The 19,303-nt window shown below is 41.1% G+C and overlaps 1 protein-coding gene across 2 annotated transcripts in view; it reads right to left on the reverse strand.

Moving 5' to 3' along the window:
• dym (dymeclin) overlaps positions 1-19,303 on the reverse strand; it is a 488,802-nt gene that overhangs the window by 307,435 nt on the left and 162,064 nt on the right. For both annotated transcript variants that reach the window (XM_060828960.1, XM_060828953.1), the window contains 3 exons: positions 12,598-12,780; positions 9,206-9,384; positions 6,021-6,146 (listed from right to left, as the gene is read on the reverse strand). In XM_060828960.1, the coding sequence (XP_060684943.1) occupies positions 6,021-6,146; positions 9,206-9,384; positions 12,598-12,780 (488 nt within the window). The remainder of the gene's footprint in view (positions 1-6,020; positions 6,147-9,205; positions 9,385-12,597; positions 12,781-19,303) is intronic.

Genomic DNA, 19,303 nt, shown 5'->3' on the forward strand with positions numbered 1-19,303 from the left:
ATAGTAGGTCTACCTGCTGCACGTGGACTGCAGTGATCAAGACGACACAATCTCTTTCACAAAGACAGCAAGGAATACAGAGTAAATACTTGGCCAGCCAGCAACACCCTCATCTCAGGAGTGAGTTTTTAAAAAATAAGAGCACTTTTATGGCAGTTCTCACAATTCAGTAAAATTCAGTAGTTATGGAAAAATACAAGAGACAAAAGGCTTTACTGGTATGAAGGACCAATTTACTGAACAATGACATAAGTTGGCAAATTGTACGGCCACCTGAAGGCAAATCAGTGGATGACAATGGGAAGCATTCAAAGGAGTAGACTGAAGCTTAAAAACAAGTGTTTCATAAAGAGTGAAACTATCAAATGACAACTTCCCTGGACGTTGAAAAACATGCAGAGTAAGACAAAGAAAACCAGGGAAAGAAGGGCCAATCTATTGAGAACTCCATACCGGAGAAAGCCAGTATAGCCTACACACCTGGAATTACACCAGTGCTTAAACTGATGTGCCACACTGCACATTTGTAAGGCAGTCAGAATGCTTTTTGGGTCAATAGCAGCATCCAGTTAGTGTAGACTATTACTTGTATTTATGGCAAATTAGCAACGAGCTTTAACTGTTCATCAAATTCTTGTAACAGCTGCTCTTTCCCAGTTAACTGGAGTTAGACTGACCTTTCAGAGCATCCAATGACAGTCTTAGGCCCTATCATGAGTTTGCACAACAGACCATAACAAATTTGATCTGGGGAGCCATTATCACAGTTTTCAGCAACCTTGTAAAAACACCTTTTTTTTTCAAATATTCACTCAGGGTACATGTGGGTTGCTGGCTGGCCAGCATTTGTTGCCCATTTCTAGTTGCCCATAACCTGAGTAGCTTGGTATGCCATTTCACAGGGTAGTTGAAAGTCAACCACATTGCTGTGGCTCTTGAGTCACATGTAGGCCAGACCAGGTGAGGATGGCAGATTTCTTCCCTTAAGGACATTATGAGGCAGATGGGTTTTTCCTGACAATCAACAACGATTTCATAGTCATCAGTAGATTCTAAATTCCAGATTTGCTTTTATTTAATTCAAATTCCAGCAACCGCCATGGTAGGATTCAAATCCTGGTTCCGAGAACATTAGCTGAATTTCTAGACTCATAGACTAATGATAATACCACTAAGCCAGCACCTCCCCATTACCTATCTCCTACCCAGTTACTAACCAAGTAACCCTCATGTTGAGCTAGAACACTTCAAAACCAACCTGCACTTAAACTTAACCAGTTAACTCTAATTCACAGTGAACAGTTCTGATTGCATCTCCAAATCAAATATACTTCCACAAAACTGCACCCTCTCCTATTGTTGTATAAATTGTTGTTTCTTTTCTAAAATTGTTTTCTTGTGTCTCAGTCCTGATGAGCGCAAGACCAAAAGTTTTGACTTCATAAAAACCAAAAGAACTGTGGATGCTGTAAATCATAAACAAAAACAGAAATGGATAGTAAACCTCAGCAGGTCTGGCAGCATTTGTGCAGAAATATCAGCGTTAATGTTTCGGGTCAAGTGACCCTTCCTTTGATTTCAGTTTTTTTAAAAACGTGCTTAAATTCTGTAGTACCAAACAATGAATTTATATTTAACATATTATTTAACATATTCAGCCAGTACTCAAAGAAGTGACTCCACACTCAAAGTGTGGAGTGTGCAGCAGTTGTCTATCCAAGAAACCACACCATGCTATCTTTAAGGGAGTTTCATCAAACTGTAGGCCACAGGATTCTGAGGGTTGGTTCAATATCCAAAATCAATGTCAAATTCTAGAGTCAGAGGCCAACTAATCTGGAAGCTCACTGTATGCTTGAGACGTCTTGATCCTCTGTGAATTCCGGAGGGGATGGGATTGCTGAGTTTTGGCTGCATTCTGAATGCTAATTAATGTCCTCATAACTAATAGGTGTCATCCAGCCAGCCTCTCTGCCATCCAACATATCTGAGTCTGGTCATTCCAGTATCCCAATTCCTTTCTTTCTTTAAATATCTAAACCCCACAATTGAGCAATAGCTGCCCTTATGACAGCTGCCAGTTCCATGGAAAAACATTTAGCACAAGATAGCCATTTCCCAAACCTTCATCAGGCCAGATAAAAGACAGTCAATTCCTAAAAGAAGATCTGAGGCCTTGTCCACTCCATAAACAGGAACTGCATGTCATAATTGAGGCTAAGCACCTGACAGAAGAAATATGTCAACAGGGCACGCCACCATGGAGCAGGTTCAACATAAATGTATTGCTCCGGAATCTGAAGGAAGAATGTTGTTATCTGGCTGTGAAGACACAGATACCTGGGCACCCTCCCTAAATGGAAGACTCAATACCTTAGCAGCAACCCAGTGTCACTTTTCATCCCAGAAAAAAAAACAAACAGTTGTGAGCTTTCCTTGAATATTTGTGACAGGTTATGAGGATGGGACCAAAGTGACAAGCGACTTGGCAGCGATCAGATGCTTATGACCAATACATGACCCATGTAGGACAACACTCAGCTGTTCTGTTCAGTGTCCTAATTGGTCACTTCGGTTTCCAGTAATTCACTGGCCAGAATTCACTGGCAGAGCAAAAATGAATTCCCAGATAGAAGTGGTGAGTGGTTATTCACATGAAGCACTGAAGTTTTTCCAGCAAGGAGTCCATCTGCCACAGACCAATGAGATGTCTGAAACATCTATTCCTGTGCAGCCTTGGGGAAGAAACTATGGAGTAGATCCTGATGAAGGGCTTTTGCCCAAAACGTTGATTTTCCTGCTCCTCGGATGCTGCCTGACCGGTGGTGCTTTTCCAACATCACTCTAATCTAGACTCTGATTTCCAGCATCTGCTGTCCTCACTTTTGCCAAAGAGTAGATCCCTTGACAATTCCTTTGCAGGTCAGCTGAGTCCTTAAACAAGGAACACATCATCAACGTAAGCCAAAAGGATAACGTCCACACCATCCAAGGTACTTTCAAATCAAACACATTCATAAGTGTAGGAACAGCTCCACAAATACTGAATATAACTGGCCAAACAAAGGGACAGCTTACACACACATTTTCTTAATTGAAGGACCACTATCAGGGGCCTGTTGGCTTCCAATAGACACTCTTCAATAGTATGCAGAACTCATTTGTATGACTAAATCTATTCAGAACTCAAAAGCTCATAAAATCCATGCAAATACTCATGATCAACCCAATCAAATACCTTCACCTGATCAAGGAAAAGAAAAGCTCTAGACAGATCAGTCTACTACGCAATGTGCATTACGTCCCTGATGAGATGGATACCGTTGCAAATTCTCCGGTCCATGTTTGTGTCAGATTGGATGGGGTGAGCCATGTGGTCAGCACAGTTGCAAGGTGAGATGACAATGCCCTGGCAAAGATTTTGTAATCTGTACTGAGAACAGAAACCAGACACCAGTTCTTTAACAACTGGGAGATCTCTCTTAGGCAGCAGTGAAATTATGGAACAAACAGAAATTGGTCAAGAAACTCAGCAGGTCTGGCAGCATTTGTACAGAGAAGCAGCAAAAGGAAACTCTGAAGAGTCGCAGAATCCTTAGAGTGCAGAAAGAGACCATTTAGCCAATTGGCCCTCTGAACAGTATCTCTCCCAGACCCAGCCCTGACCTCATCCCCATAACCCTGCATTCAGCATTGCTAACTTAACTAGCCTACACATCCTTGCTCATTGCAGGGCAATTTAGCATGGCCAATCCAATGCATGTCTTTGGACAACTGGAGGAAATTGCAGCATGTGGATACAATCCACGCCAAAGGGAAAATATGCAAACTCTACAAAAGACATTCACCCAAGGCTGGAATCGAACACAGGTCCCTAGCTGTGTGTGGCAGCAGTGTTAATCACGGAGACACCTTGCCGCCGTTCAATTGGACTTGAAATGTTAACACTGTTTCTCGCTCAACAGATGCTGCCAAATCTGTTGCTTCTTCAGTATTTTCTGCATTTGCTTTAGACTTCCAGAATCCACAGTACATTGCATTTATTTGAGTGCAATTATGGCTCTGAACTGAAGAGGAATCGCTCCAATCATGATACATTTCTCCAGAACACACTCATTCCTAGGGTGTACCACAATACCCTGAGGAACTTGATAGTTCACCTGTCCAGCCATGGAGACTTGCCCCTGAAGAACTAGTCAAAGGTGCCAGTCAACATCTCTATGCTCAAAGAAGCAACCTGCAGCAGGTCCTTCAACAAAAATTTGCAAGCATCCCCACTGAATGAATCTGGAAAAAGAAAGATTGGAATAGAAAGCTCTCATTTGGGCTCTAATGCCCTCCAGATAAGAGATAAGAAATCCACCATCTGCAAACAACACAAGGAACTGCTGATAAACCCCCTGCCGTTTTGTTAGTGATGAGGTGCGACATAGCTTATTTCCTTGAGGATCTGAGCCACATCCTCACATGTTGTTGCCTGAGCGCTTACTGGAAGTCCTGTGCAACAGGTCAACATCACTGAGGCAGACTGGGAGGAAGGTGCAGCAAGTCAGTATCAGCATGAAGTGGATTGAGAGTGCAGACCTACACAGCTCAGAACATAAAGAAGAACAGGACTCTTCCCCTCTGCAGTATATTCTGACTCAAAGAGAGCCTGCTGGAGAACAGCAAAGCAGAGCTTCTCCATAAAAGCCTAAAGGGCAAGGCGCAGATTGAGCAGTTATACTGTTGCACAAACTCTGCCTTGTTTATAAAAGGCTGATGAAAATGATACCAGCACAAAGCAGTGAATTAATTGGTAGGTAGTGTATAAGTTGCTTTTGTCCACTTTAAAGCTGGATTAAGGACAGGTAAGAGATCTTTCTCATTTTTAAAATAACACAACTTTCTATTTGATTTAAATTTCAGATCGAAGTTTCTTTTTAAAACCATAAGATACAAGTCCAGGATTAGGACATCATGTCCACACCACTATTCAATCATGACTGATACGTTTCACAACCCCATTCTCATGTCTTCTCCCCGTAACCCTTGATCCCCTTACTAATCAAGAACCTATTTGTCTTAAATACACTCAATGACGTGACCTCCACAGCCTCTGTGACAATGTGTTCTACAGATTAACCAGCTTTTGGCTGAAGAAATCTTCCATATTTCAGTTCTAAAAGTTTGTCCTTTCACCGATGCCTGGGGTGCTAGTCTCTCCTAGTTCCCCTAGCGGAAACATGTCTGTAAGTCATGATTCTGTGAGTTTGACAATAGCAGACTGTTATGAAAGCAAAATACTTTACAGGCTGCAACGTTGAAATAATAAAAGAAAATGCTGGAGAAGCTAACAGGACTGTGGAAACATTAACTCTGTTTATGTTTCAAGTCCAATGATTTGATATTTATTCAAACCCACGTCCCAGAACATCAGCCTCAGATTCTGAATTCACAGGCCAGTGACATTACAACTACGATATCACCTTCTCCAAACAATGTTTTTATGATATTTTAACTTCGATACTGATCCCATTTGTGTTCCCTGTTCAAATATTTTGGTCTCTATGAAATGCAGACCAAAAGTGAAGGATAATTTAGAGCACTTTACTTCCTGATTTGCTAACTGAAATGCAAGCCCAGTTGGGGGTGGGAGCTAGTTGTGCAATTTGGCAGCCACTCTTCATAAATTCCAGAGATTGCAATTTTGAACACAATAGCTGTCAAGTTCTTTGTCATGGGATACAGTTGGGAAAACCATTTATATATGCAATTCTGTCTCTGTCATCTCCTCGATTTTGCTATGCCAGCACTCAGGCAAGGGGCAACTGAAGTCAGATGCATAAGTTATTAAATTAGAATCACGTTAAAAAAAAACTCCTTAGAAAAACCTGCATGAATATTTTTGAACATTTTACACTGTAGTTTCCTGATCTACTTATACGACATATACAATCAAACAAATATTGTTGAGGTTTGGACATGTAGAGTTCAATAAAGTGGTTCACATTGGATGCTGTAAAACAGCTTTAACTCACCACTTCGTGCACAGAACGGTTGAATGAATCTTCCTCAGTGAGGATTAGAAGAATAATGAGTGCCATGTACACATGGTGAGAATTACGTTCTTCAACACAATACAAAGTCTCAAGAATTGGAAGAACCTGCAAATCAAAAACAACACGTAATCTGATATATACATAAAGGTTCATTACACATAATTAATTCCAATTCCATTTTCCCATCACCTTACCTGATCTGCCTTCCACTCTTTTTTATAGAATTTTGAGAAGTATTGTAGCTCAGGGTTGAGGTTCTGGATGTAAGTTTGCTCGCTGACCTAGAAGGTTTGTTTTCAGACATTTCATCACTATACTAGGTAACATCAATGAGCCTCCGGTGAAGTACTGGTGGTATGGCCCGCTTTTTATTTGTGTTTAGGTTTCCTTGGGATGGTGATGTCATTGCCCATTTCCTGCTCTTTTTCTCAGGGGGTGATAAATGGGATCCAAATCAATGTGGTTGTTGATAGAGTTCCAATTGGAAAGCCATGCTTCCAGGAATTCTCATGGGTGTCTCTGTTTAGCTTGTCCTAGCACGGATGTGTTGACTCTAATTGGTGACCTTCCTCATCTGTACGTAAATAGACTAGTGAGAGTGGGTCATGTCTTTTTGCGGCTAGTTGATGCTCATGTATCCTGGTGGCTAGTTTTCTGCCTGTTTGTCCAATGTTGTGTTTGTTGCAGTTCTTACACGGTATTTTGTTGATGACATTAGTTTTGCTTGTTGTCTATACAGAGCCTTTCAAGTTCATTAGCTGTTGTTTTAGCATGTTGGTGGGTTTGTGGGCTACCATGATGCCAAGAGGTCTGAGCAGTCTGGCAGTCATTTCCGAGATGCCTTTGATGTAGGGGAGAGTGACGAAGGTTTCTGGACACATTTTGTCTGCTTGTTTGGGTTTGTTGCTGAGAAATCGGCAGACAGTGTTCATTGGGTACCTGTTCTTTTTTAATACACTGCGTAGATGGTTTTCCTCTGCTGTTCGTAGTTCTCGTCGGACTATTGACATATTGGTCTAGAAAACTCTCCTGGATGCTTCTTACAAATTCTACCCCATTCAGACCTCTGACGCTAAGTATATCCCAGTCAATGTTGGGAAAATTAAAATCTCCCATCACCACTACCCCATTGCCTCTACATCTTTCCATAACCTATTTACCTATTAGTTCTTCTACCTCACGCTCACTGTTGGGAGGCCTGTAATACACTGTTGGGGCTGTGACTGCACCCTTATTTTTCCTTTTCTCCTTTCCACCCATAATGCCTCACTACCCAAGACCTCCATAGTGTGCTCCTTTAGCACAGCCATGATATTGTCCTTGACCAGCAATGCGACTTCACACCCCTCCCACCTTTACTTCCCTCCCTGTCCTGTCTGAAGCATCTGTATCCTGGAACATTTAATTGCCAATCATGCCCTTCCTTCAACCAAGTCTCTGTGATTGCAACAACATCATACTCCCAGGCATCAATCCAATCCCTAAGTTCAACTGCCTTACACACTATACTCCTTGCATTAAAGTAGATGCATTTCATATCTCTGAATTGATGAGAAAAATATCTACCGAAATTATGATTTCACTAAATAATCAGCTACAATTCAGAACTTGATCGCTTATAAGTTCTTTTCATATCAAGTGAATAGCTTGGTACGGAATGATACACAAATCTATAACTCCCAGATTTCTCAGTTAAAACATAGGAGGAATGCCTCAACCAATTTGACTTTGTTAAACAGTAAATGGACACTGAGGGATGTGCTGCATTCAAGTAAGTTGAATATCTATATTCTCCTTTGAGAAATCTGTCTAAATGACTTTAGAAAACAATCAAAAACACCAAAACAAGTAGAAATAGGAGAACACAAGGATAGATATGGCCGGTTTATTATTAGTTCAAGTTATACGCTAAATAGATTAGATTAGATTATTTACAGTGTGGAAACAGGCCCTTCAGCCCAACAAGTCCACACCGACCCGCCGAAGCGCAACCCACCCAGACCCATTCCTCTACACCTAACACTGCGGGCAATTTAACATGGCCAATTCACCTAACCTGCACATTTTTGGACTGTGGGAGGAAACCAGAGCACCCGGAAGAAACCCACGCAGACACAGGGAGAACGTGCAAATTCCACATAGTCAGTCGCCTGAGGCGGGAATTGTACATGGATCTCTGTCGCTGAGGGGCAGCAGTGCTAACCACTGTGCCGCCCAGTTGGGAGAATCAGGAAAGGAAATACAAAACTACACTTTTAAAAACAAAAACTAAACTGTGAACCAAGTTTGTGAAAATGTGGAATTTAATTAGTGCCTGGCTTGTATTTCCATGTTTGTGTTCTGTCACTAAAGACATGAATCATTGTAAAGGGCAGAGAAGTTAAACTTGAGTCTGGCTCCAGTACCCAACTTTACAGGAAAAAGGATTCTATTCTGTAAAATGAAACAAAAACAAAATTGCAACCTCTCGATGAAATTCTCTAAAATATCCAACATTCAAAATTAACCAGATTTAAACTACAGCCTGTCAAGAACACAAATGTAGAATCGTTGAATCCCTACAGAGTGGAAGCAGGCCATTTGGCCCTTTGAACAGACCCTCCGAAGAGCACCCCATTCAGACCTATCCCCCTACCCTATCTTGTGAACCTGCATTTTCCATGTCTAATCCACCTAATCTGCACATCCCTGGACACAATGGGCAATTTAGCATGGCCAATCCATCAAATCTGCACATCTCTGGACTGTGGAAGGAAACCAGAGTACCCGGAGGAAAACGTGCAAACTCCAGACAGACAGTCGTTTAAGGGTAAAGTCAAACCAGGGTCCCCAGTGCTGTGAGGTAGCTGGCCTAAGCACTGAACCACCATGCCACTCCTATTCCAAGTGTGGAAAATGCATATGCTGCACTGGCCATGCGATGAGTGTCCATGGGATAGTGGATAAATACATTAAAGAGCATGGAACTTGGCCACTTTGATTAGAAAGTACTAATTTTATTCCTCATTCAAGCAAATCTCAATAAGCTGAATGGCTGCTAAAATTGGCCTTCACCCTTAAAACTCTAACACTGCAAGAGACGGCATCTTCATTGGAGAAAAGAAAATTCAGGAAAAACAAAATTACAATTAATCCATTGCTCAAAATGTCTAAAGCACACTCACCAAATTCTCTACGTCAGTACGGGCCAAGACATATGTTCTCACGTTCGGGTTCTGATGCAACAAAGTATACAGCAGAAGAGTGGCCTGATCAGATTTCTGCTGCTCGTACAGTGCTGTATACAAACTGTTGAAATTTATCTGGAAGCAGTAGGAGTTTGGTGATTGAATGGCAGTATTATCTGAAATAAAGGATTACAAGTAAATAAAATATCTGGCAAAATGTAATTTCAACTGTATTTTTGACTTGCAATTTCAAATTTGTGTTGGTCTAAATGAAAAACTGACATATCACTATCAGGAGAAAGTAAGCACTGCAGATGCTGGACATCAGAGTCAAAAAGTGTGCTGCTGGAAAAGGACAACTGGTCAGACAGCATCAAAGGAGCAGGAGAGTTGACGTTTCGATCATTAGCTCTTCATCAGGAATATCACTATTACCTGAGCAATCATTAATTGTGCATTTGTTTTGTAAACAGAGTGGGGAAGAGATGTTGTGGATCAGGAAGGAAATGATTAGACAGGTATCACATCTCATACAATTGCGTTGGAAGGTGTCAAGTGCAAGTATTTAAAAGTAGGGCTGTTATAAAAGAGAACAAAGCTCTAGTAGAAGTTTCAATGTCACTAAGGAGCAAGGAGAGGGAGCTGGATAGAAAACAGCTAGACAAATACAAAAAAAGGTAGTTAGGATAGAAGAGGAGAAAAATGCAAGCAACTTCTGGAACTTATATATTTCCTTTTTACTTCAAGACTGATGAATTTACTGTGTAACTTTGCCTTTTTTACTATTAATTTCAAATCTGCTGTATTTTGGACTTGCTTTATTTGGATTTTTCATGTTTATGCAGCTTCCTCCTTCCTCTGTTTGCATAATACTTTGCCGCTTTTAAGTCTTCTCATCCTCTATTGTTTTCTATAAATATAATTTTTCAGACAATTCAACACGTTGATATCTTTTTTGCTTGGCCTATACTTACTCCATCTCTATTTTTTCCAACAATATTGAAGTGCCAATTTGCCCTTCATTTATGAAGAGAATACACCTACAAATATCAAGAACATTTCTTTTGTCTTCTTAAATGTTAAATAAGCTGTTAACTAGCATTATGCTTTTATGTTAGAGTTTAACCAAACAATATTTTCTTCACAAATCCAGAAATGGACTGATTTTCAAGTGCAGTAAAGAGAATCCAGTGTTCAGTCAGAACAATTTACACAGTGTGGTGGTACAGTGTTTCAGGGATTTGACTGTATTTGCTGAGCAATATAACCAATTAAAACACATTTAATTTAATGTGGTATTTAGCATATAATATGAAAATAAATGGTGCCTTAATTCTCTTTTATAAAACAGCTAATATTTGCCTTCCTACTATTTTGACAATAGTGGGCTACTAGCAGAATGTGGGAACATTAGCTGTTCCAATATGCTTTACGATCCCAATTCCTCTTTCAGTGATAGCACTACTTTGGAATTCTGTCAATAGTATGGTCTAAAAACAAGAATTAAACTAAGATGTTTTTTGCAAATAATTTAGATGGAAGAATTTCCCTTTTTCAACCAAAGTGACGTTACTTGAAAATATAGCTTTTAGAAATTTTCAAATGTTGTTCTGTGCTGATTCCAGTATCCATAAACAAAGTGTATCACTAACTCCTTCACGTTTTCTGAACTAAGCACAGTTTGTTCTGGTCATATTTCTACAACATAAGAATTTTGAAAATTCATTGTTATACTAATCATGGTGTTATATTTCACATTGATATCTCCTCTGGGAGAACCAAGGTGGACAGTACAATCAAGTACTATCAGTACTTCCTGAAGAAGGGCTCATGCCCGAAACGTCGACTCTCCTGCTCCTTGGATGCTGCCTGACCTGCTGTGCTTTTCCAGCATCACATTTTCAGCTCTGATCTCCAGCATCTACAGTCCTCACTTTCTCCTAGTACTATCAATGCCCAATGAACACACACATGTGAGAATATTTAATGAAAGCAAATATGAATTCCACGAAGGGGACGGGTTAGGTAAATGCTTCCAAGGCCGAGAGCTAATACTAACTTGGTAGAGAGTCCCAAATTAACAAGGGTCAATACACTTTCTAATTTTTCTCTCTCATGGATAAAAAAAATAGGCTAAACACACACTTGTGTAACAGTCAATTAAATACTTTTGAAGTTTAGTCACTGTTGTAATGTTGAGAACACAGCAGTCATTTTGGGCACAGCAAGACCTGACAATTAGCAATAATTGCGAGATAAACATTAGCCAAGCCAACCATGGAAAACGCTCCAGGTTTCTTCCCAACAGTCCAATTAGATCACTTGCCACCGCAGAAGGCAGATGGGGCTTCAGTTTAATGTTTCTTCTTAAAATACAGTATTCTTTCTTTGTTGCCCTTATATCTGTCTATATTTTTGCACTAAGTGACACCAATTTGAGGTCCCCAGTCCAACAACCATTTCTGCATGACAATAGCAGGCACTGAACACGAGACAGGTCAATTTCTTCAGGTATATAAAACAAATAAGTTTAGATGCTAGAGATCCAAAACAAAAATATGAACAGGAGAAACTCAACAGATCTGGCACCATCTAAGGAGAGAAAACAGTTAACATCTTGATCAGAACTGCTGTCTTTGTTTGTTTCTTCAGATGCTTGGCAGCAAATTAGTCATCCACGCTGAATACAGCAGCTGCTGACTTATATGTTTGCCTACCCTCTTACATTCACTCATCCCAAATAAAGGACTGAGACAGAGGTTCTGCAATGGTCATATTGAATGGTGAAGCAGGCTCAAAGGACCAAATAGCCTACTCCAGTTCCGAGCTTCAAAAGTTTCTATGTTGCAAATGACATAAAACCAGTATAAGAACCAAATGCCTATCAGACTCCTCCTCGGATGCTGCCTGAACTGCTGTGCTCTTCCAGCACCACTAATCCAGAATCTGGTTTCCAGCATCTGCAGTTATTGTTTTTACCTATCAGAACTAGTGAATTAATTCTAGGGCCCACAACACTCTAGTGAGGAAGAAAGTAAACAAGGTCAGCAACCAACTTATTGAGGCTCTGCACTGTTCTCATTGGGTGTGTGGGGTGCAGGGGAAATATTACTCTTACTGCACTACTATAGAATCTTAAATCTGATGTGATTCAATTACTCAGTCAAACAATTTATAGAAAACCAAAAATCTGCATATGCTGGAAATCAGAAGCAAACTCTGAAGAGGAGTCACAGGACCCAGAACATTGGCTTTTCTTTCTCCACAGATGCTACCTGTTTGCTGAGTTTTTCCAAAAATTTACAGATTGCTGATGCAATGAGTACATTTGACAGATAGCAAGCAAGCAGTTAAATATCTTTTTTTTTAATTTTCAGGCTTAAACAAACCTTGCGTATTTCTGAAAGACATTATCGACTGTCGATATGGATTTGGTTTTTCTGGTCTGTTGCTCAAATTAGATAAAACAAGCAGAAGCAGAAGACTTCGATTAGCCAGTGGAGATGACAGATCCCCTTGCTGGCTTGTCTTATTCCCAACTCCTCCCAAGGTAAGTACTGTCCAGAGGCCAGCTGTTGAAAAGGAAAAAAAGAAAGATGAGTGCATTCTCAGAGCTTCATAACTCTATCACTTTGTAGACACACATTTTGGCTCGCAGTTAATAAAAAGCAATTCACCATTTTGATGATTGTTACGTTTTCTAGCACAGTCAAATGTTTTTTGTACTTAGCCTGTAGTTATAGAATAGGTCGAGATCATGGCAAAGACACATTACCGTTACAATAAATTCAGGATGACAGTTTCCATGTCCTTTTTTGGGACAGGATTTTGATCAACAAATTTTTAAAATTCACTAGTGGGATGTGGGCATTGCTGGTTTGCCACCATTATTCCCAGTACGCAGAAGCCCTTGAGGTGGTGTTGAGATGCCTTCTTGAACCACTGTAGTCCACGTGCTGTACAGTGATCCACAATGACCTTAGGGAGGGAATTCCAGGACTTTGACACAGCAATACTGAAGGAACGGCAAGTGATGGTGTTGTCCTTGTCCCTTCTAGATGAAAGTGCTCAAGGATTTGGAAGCTACTGTTGAAAGATCTTTAGTGAATTTCTGCAAGCACAGCAGGTCAGGCAGCATCCAAGGAGCAAGAAAACCAACGTTTCAGGCAAAAGCCCTTTCTGCTCCTCGGATGCTGCCTGGCTTGCTGTGCTTTTCCAGCACCACTCTGATCTTAACTCTGGTTTCCAGCATCTGCAGTCTTCACTTTTGCCTCGTGAGTTTCTGCAGTCTATTCTTGTGGACATTGTTGTTACTGAGCATCAGTGGTGGAGAGAGTGGATGCTTGAGGGTGTAGTGCCAGTAAAGCAGGCTGCTTTGTCCTGTATGGTTTCAAGCTTCTTGAGTGTTGTTGGAACTGCACTCATCCAGGCAAGTGGGGTGTATTCCTGACTTGTACATTGTAGATGGTGGATAGGCTCTGGGGAGTCAGGTGGTGAATTACACGCCACAGTATTCATAGTCTCTGACTTGCTCTTGTAGACAGTGTTTGTGTGGTGAATCCAGTTGAGTTTCTGGTCAATCGTAATCCCAGGGATGTTGATAGGGAGGGATTCAGTGATAGCAACACTACTGAATGTCAAAGGAAAGTTATTACATAGTCTCTTATTGGAAACAGTAATAGCCTGTCACTTGTGTGACCCAAGTATTATTTGCCAGTTGTCAGCCCAAGCCTGGATACTGTCCAGATCTTGCTGCATTTGAACATGTACTACTCCAGTATCTGAGGTGTCACGAATGGTGCTGAACATTATTCAGTCATTAGCAAACATCCCCACTTCTGACCTTGTGATGGAAAGAAGCAACTAAAGATGGTTGGGCCTACCCCAGGACACTATTCTGAGGAACTCCTCAAATGCCCTGAAGGTAAGATGACTGATCTCCAAGAAACACAACCATCTTCATTTGTTTCATATATGACTCCAGCTAGTGGAGAGTTTGCTCAGAACATTCTCCGATTCTAATTTTACTAGGGCTCCTTGAATGTAGCCGTGATGTCGAGGGCTGTCACTCTCACCTCACCTCTGGAATTCAGCTCTTTTCTCCATGTTTGAACCAAGGCTGCAATGAGGTCAGGGGCTGAATGGCCCTGGTAAAATTCATACTGGGTCACCATGAGCAAGTTACTGCTGAACAGGTAGTGCCTGATGACACTTTTCATCACTTTACTGGTGATCAAGAGTGAACTGATGGGCTGGGTTGGATTTGTCCAGTTTTTAGTGCCAAGGTTGATCCCCTGGCTTGATAATGGTTGAGTCGGAGATATGCCAGGCCATGAAGTTACAGATTGTGCTGGAGTACAATTCTGCTGCTGTTAATGGCCCACAGTGCCTCATGAATGCCCAGTCTTGAATTGCTAGATCCATTCAAAGACTGAATTGCTAGATCCATTCAAAGACTGAATTGCTAGATCCATTCAAAGACTGTCCCACTTAGCACAGTGATAATGCTACACAACAGACTGGACGATATTCTTAATGTGAAGGTGTCTCCAGAAGTTGGTCACTCTTACACATACTGTCATGGACAGATGAAGTTACAACCGGCAAATTGGTAATGCTGAGGCCAAGTATTTTTTCAAGCTAACTGTAGTGTCTTTAGTACTTCCCACAATTGCAAGTGGGGATCAAATAAGTTGACAAAAGCTAGCTTATCATATTCTTTTTATGGTGAAAAATAATCCACACCATTAAGAATATATTCACCAAAAGAGAGACATTGACATTACACTAAAATTGTTATAATTAGTCCTAAGTCTGGACAAATGCATGCTGATTTGCGAGCAACTGCATTGAATCGCAAGAACATGCTTTTCCTGATTATTGCAGGAGATCTATGAGAGGTCAGCATACCAGAAAGCGTACGAACAATAATAAACTACTTACAAGACCAGAAGATATACAAGCATAATTAAGCCAGCCCCGTTCCTTGAGGCTGCTCCACCATTCAGAGCTGATAGGTTTCCCAATCCCATTCACCTACCTTCTCCCCATAACCTTCGTCCCCTTACTAATCAAGAAACTATCTATCCTTCTCTTAAAGACAATGACTTTGCCTCTACAGCCTTCTGCAACAGTAAGTCCCACAGATCACCACCTCCTGGCTGAAGAAATTCATCCTCATCTTATTCAAGGATTTTCCTTTTGCTTGGATACTGTCCATTCAGGTCCTACTATTTCTTAGCAGTGTCCACTCTGTCCAGGCCTTTCGGATTTCCAAAGACTTTCCCCGTGTAGAAAAAAAGTCTACACCTCTATTCTTCCTACTAAACTGCATAACTGCACACTCTCCGACATTAGGCAAAGTGGCAGATGGAAAACAATGTTCTGGCCTGTCCATTACTTCTGCTGTCATCCCATCTGTCCCTCCACGTATTTTTGTCTCATCTGCAAACTTAGCAACGATGCCTCCACTTGCTTCATCCAAACCGTTAATATGTAGGTCTGGAAGGTTGATCACTGGAAAGTTCATTTCCAAATGTTTCGTCACCCTACTAGGTAACATCTTCAGTGGGCCTCCAGGCAAAGCACTGCTGATAACACCTGCTTTCTATGTTTGGGCTTCTTTGGGTTGGTGGTGTTATTTCCCGTGGTGATGTCATTTCTTGTTCTTTTTCTCAGGGGGTGGTAGATGGGGTCTAACTCGATGTATTTGTTGATTGTGTTAGTTGATATGCAACTCTTCGAGTCTGACCCCATCTACCATCCCCCGAGAAAAAGAACAGGAAATGACACCACCAACCCAAAAAGACACAAACATATAAGTCGAAAGCAGGAATTATCAGCAGTGCTTTGCCCAGAGGCCCGCTGTAGATGTTACCTAGTAGGGTGACTAAACGTCTGAAAATGAACCTTCCAGTTCAGTAAGCAATTTACATCCAGAACCTCAACCTGAGCTACAAATCTTCTCAAAACGTGAACAGTTGTGCCCCAACACGCAGAACTACTAGTTGCTGGCTGTCATCCTAACACAGGATGTTTAATCCTCATTCTCTACCTTCTACCAGTCAGCCAACTCTTTATCCATGCCACACCTTGCCCCTAACACCACGGGCTCTATTTAGCAGTTTCATGCGCTGACACCTTGTCAAAGGCCTTCTTGAAATCCAAATAGATTAAGTCCACTAGCTCTCCTTTGTCTAACTTGCTCATTACTTCCTTAAAGAATTCTAACATTTGTCAGGCATGACTTACCCTTGACGAAGCCATGCTATCTCAACCCTATTTTACCATGCATTTCCAAGTATTCCATAATTTCATTCTTAACATTGCACTCTAAAATTGTATCAACGACCAAGATCAAGCTAACCAATTTATAATTTCCCATATTCTGCCTTCTTCCTTTCTTAAAATGGGGTATTGCATTAGCCATTTTCCAGTCCTCTGGGAACCTCCCTGACTCATGATTCCAGAAAGATCACCATCAAAGCCTCCATGATCTCAGTTATCCCCTTCAGGGTCTGGGGTCTTGGCCATCTGGTCCAGATGATTTATCCAGCTTCAGATCTTTCAGCTTCCCCAGCACCTCTTTAGTGGTGGCCTCTTCCGCCTGATTCTCCAAGTATCCATCCATTGTGCTCAGGAGTTAATGCTACCACAATAAACTCACAGCAAAAGTTGTCACCCATATTCACAATGCAGACAAAGCAATTTTCCTCCAAATATGCTAGATAATCAGAAGTCCTAGCTAGAAAACCGTAATTTATGATCACATTTAAGGACCTTCATTCATCCAACAAGCCAGCATTCCAAACAGAACTCCATGGGTTCCAGTGAAATTCTGAATATCCAAGGTAAATTACTGCAAGGACAAGAATTTAGAGGAAACTGAAATAAGTAACAAAATCTTAGAGCAGAGAAGGAAGATAAACAGAGTCAGAATAGGTGCTGTTAAAATGCAGGAAAACATTACAGTTTGTGAATTGATTTAGTAAACAATACTTGAAGAGCTCTCTGACTACACAAATACTTACTGACAAGGTACAGAGTATGGTGTTGGTGTTTCCTTTGTAAATAGGAATTAATAACCAAGTAGACAAAGAATAAATGTGAACTGGAAAACGTTATTCACATGTCCACAACCAGTTCTAGACTGGACCCAAGCTCCACCCCTCCAGGTCAAAGGGGTAGTACATATATAACACACCTCCCCCTTTTATTTTCAAATTCCCATTTACATATTTGCAACAATTATGATTATAGCATGAGCATTGCAGCGAACATGTACGCATAATTTGAAATATGAAAACAAAAAAAGGAAAATAAAATGACCTTGCCTTAATTTACATTGACAGGATCAGTCTCTCGGGAGATAAAATCCCTAGTAGACTGTCTCAACTTTTCTAATGTAGTCTCCCAGGCTTTAGGGAGTTCTAGTTGTCCTGCAGATACATCCCTCTCTGGCTGTTGTTGCCCTATGACACTGCTGTTATCTCCTTCCTGGGTATGACCAACCCTGATTTAGAGACACATGACTCATTCGAGCCAATGGTCCCATCTGGATTGCCTCATACTCCCCTCCATTGGTGAGTTGTGGTGATCAGCCAATCTGTGTGTTTGCTCCAGACCAGTTCATTCCTGTTCTATACCATAAAACAATGTCCCTGTTTGAGCCACTACCACTACTGGAATCCATTCTACCCCCAGATATATAATTCCAAGGCAACATAGTCTTTCCTCTTTGGAATACACTTGGCCTCGAGGTTTCTGCCCTCCTGTCCTTCTTGATTATGGTCTACCATTGGTCCCTTCTGGTTGCAATTGATAATTGAACATTAAGGACTACATTGGGTTGTTGTATGCAATATGTTCCATACATGCTGAAGAACACATTGATTCACCATCCAAGCGACCGCTCCCCTTATGAAGCCTTTAAAGCCTGCTTTATGGTCTGAGTAAATCTCTCCAACTGGCCATTGCTTGCAGGGTGATTAAGAGACCAAGAATCATAGAGTCATCCAGTGTAGAAAGGACCCCTGGGCTCATTGAGTATGCACAGATAAAAATTACACTAATCCGAATTTCCTGCACTTGTCCCATTTCTTTGAATGTTATGATATTTCAAGTGCTCATCCGAATATTGCTTAAATGGTTGTAAAGTTTCCTGGCCTCCACTACCTTATCCGGCAGTGCATTCCAGATTCCACCATCCTCTGAGTAAAAACACTTTCTCAAATTCCTTCAGACTCTCCTGCCCTCATCCTAAATCTATGCCCCCTCGCGAACGATCCCTCAACTAAGGAGAACAGCTGCTCCCTACACACCCTGCCCATTTGGAATCAATCCAAGCCTATTTAGTCTCTACTTATAGCTTAACTGCTCCATCCCAGGCAGTTCCTGATGAAGGGTTTTTGCGCAAAACGTCAATTTTCCTGCTCCTTGGATGCTGCCTTACCTTCTGTGCTTTTCCAGCACTACTCTAATCTTGACATCTAGTCATCCTCCTCTGTGCCCCCCGAGTGCTATGACTTTGTTCCTGTAGTGAGGTGGCCAGAACTGCACACAGTACTCTAGCTGGGGTTTAACCAATGCTCTGTACAATTTCAATGTTACTGCTTTGTTCTTATACTCTATGCCACGACTGGTGCTAGAAACATCCCTCTTGCTGTCTGACCTACTGTATTCACGTGCTCCGCTGCCTTCAGAGATCCTTAAATAATTACCTGTTTTTTTTTAAGCTACCCAATACCCTCCATTCATTAAATACTCTCATCTTGTTTCTTCTTCCAAAGTGCATCACCTCACATAAACATGGTTATAGTCATATCCGATCTATAGCTCCCCGATTTCTCCTCACAACCTTTCCTAAACAAAGGTACAAAATTAGCCACTCTCCAGTCATCAGGCACCTCACTCATAGTTATAGATTATCAGAGTTAAAAACTATCTGCCACTCCTCAGCCCATCTGAGCAACTCATCTATATCTTCCTAGAACCTACAACGATTGTCTTCACTATTAACCACTCCTATCAATCTTGATGTCATCTACAAACTCGCTTTACATTTCCCTCACATTTTCATTGATATCATTTATGTAA

The sequence above is a fragment of the Hemiscyllium ocellatum genome, chromosome 1 (genome assembly GCF_020745735.1).
Source record: "Hemiscyllium ocellatum isolate sHemOce1 chromosome 1, sHemOce1.pat.X.cur, whole genome shotgun sequence".
In the NCBI taxonomy this organism is placed as follows: domain Eukaryota; kingdom Metazoa; phylum Chordata; class Chondrichthyes; order Orectolobiformes; family Hemiscylliidae; genus Hemiscyllium; species Hemiscyllium ocellatum.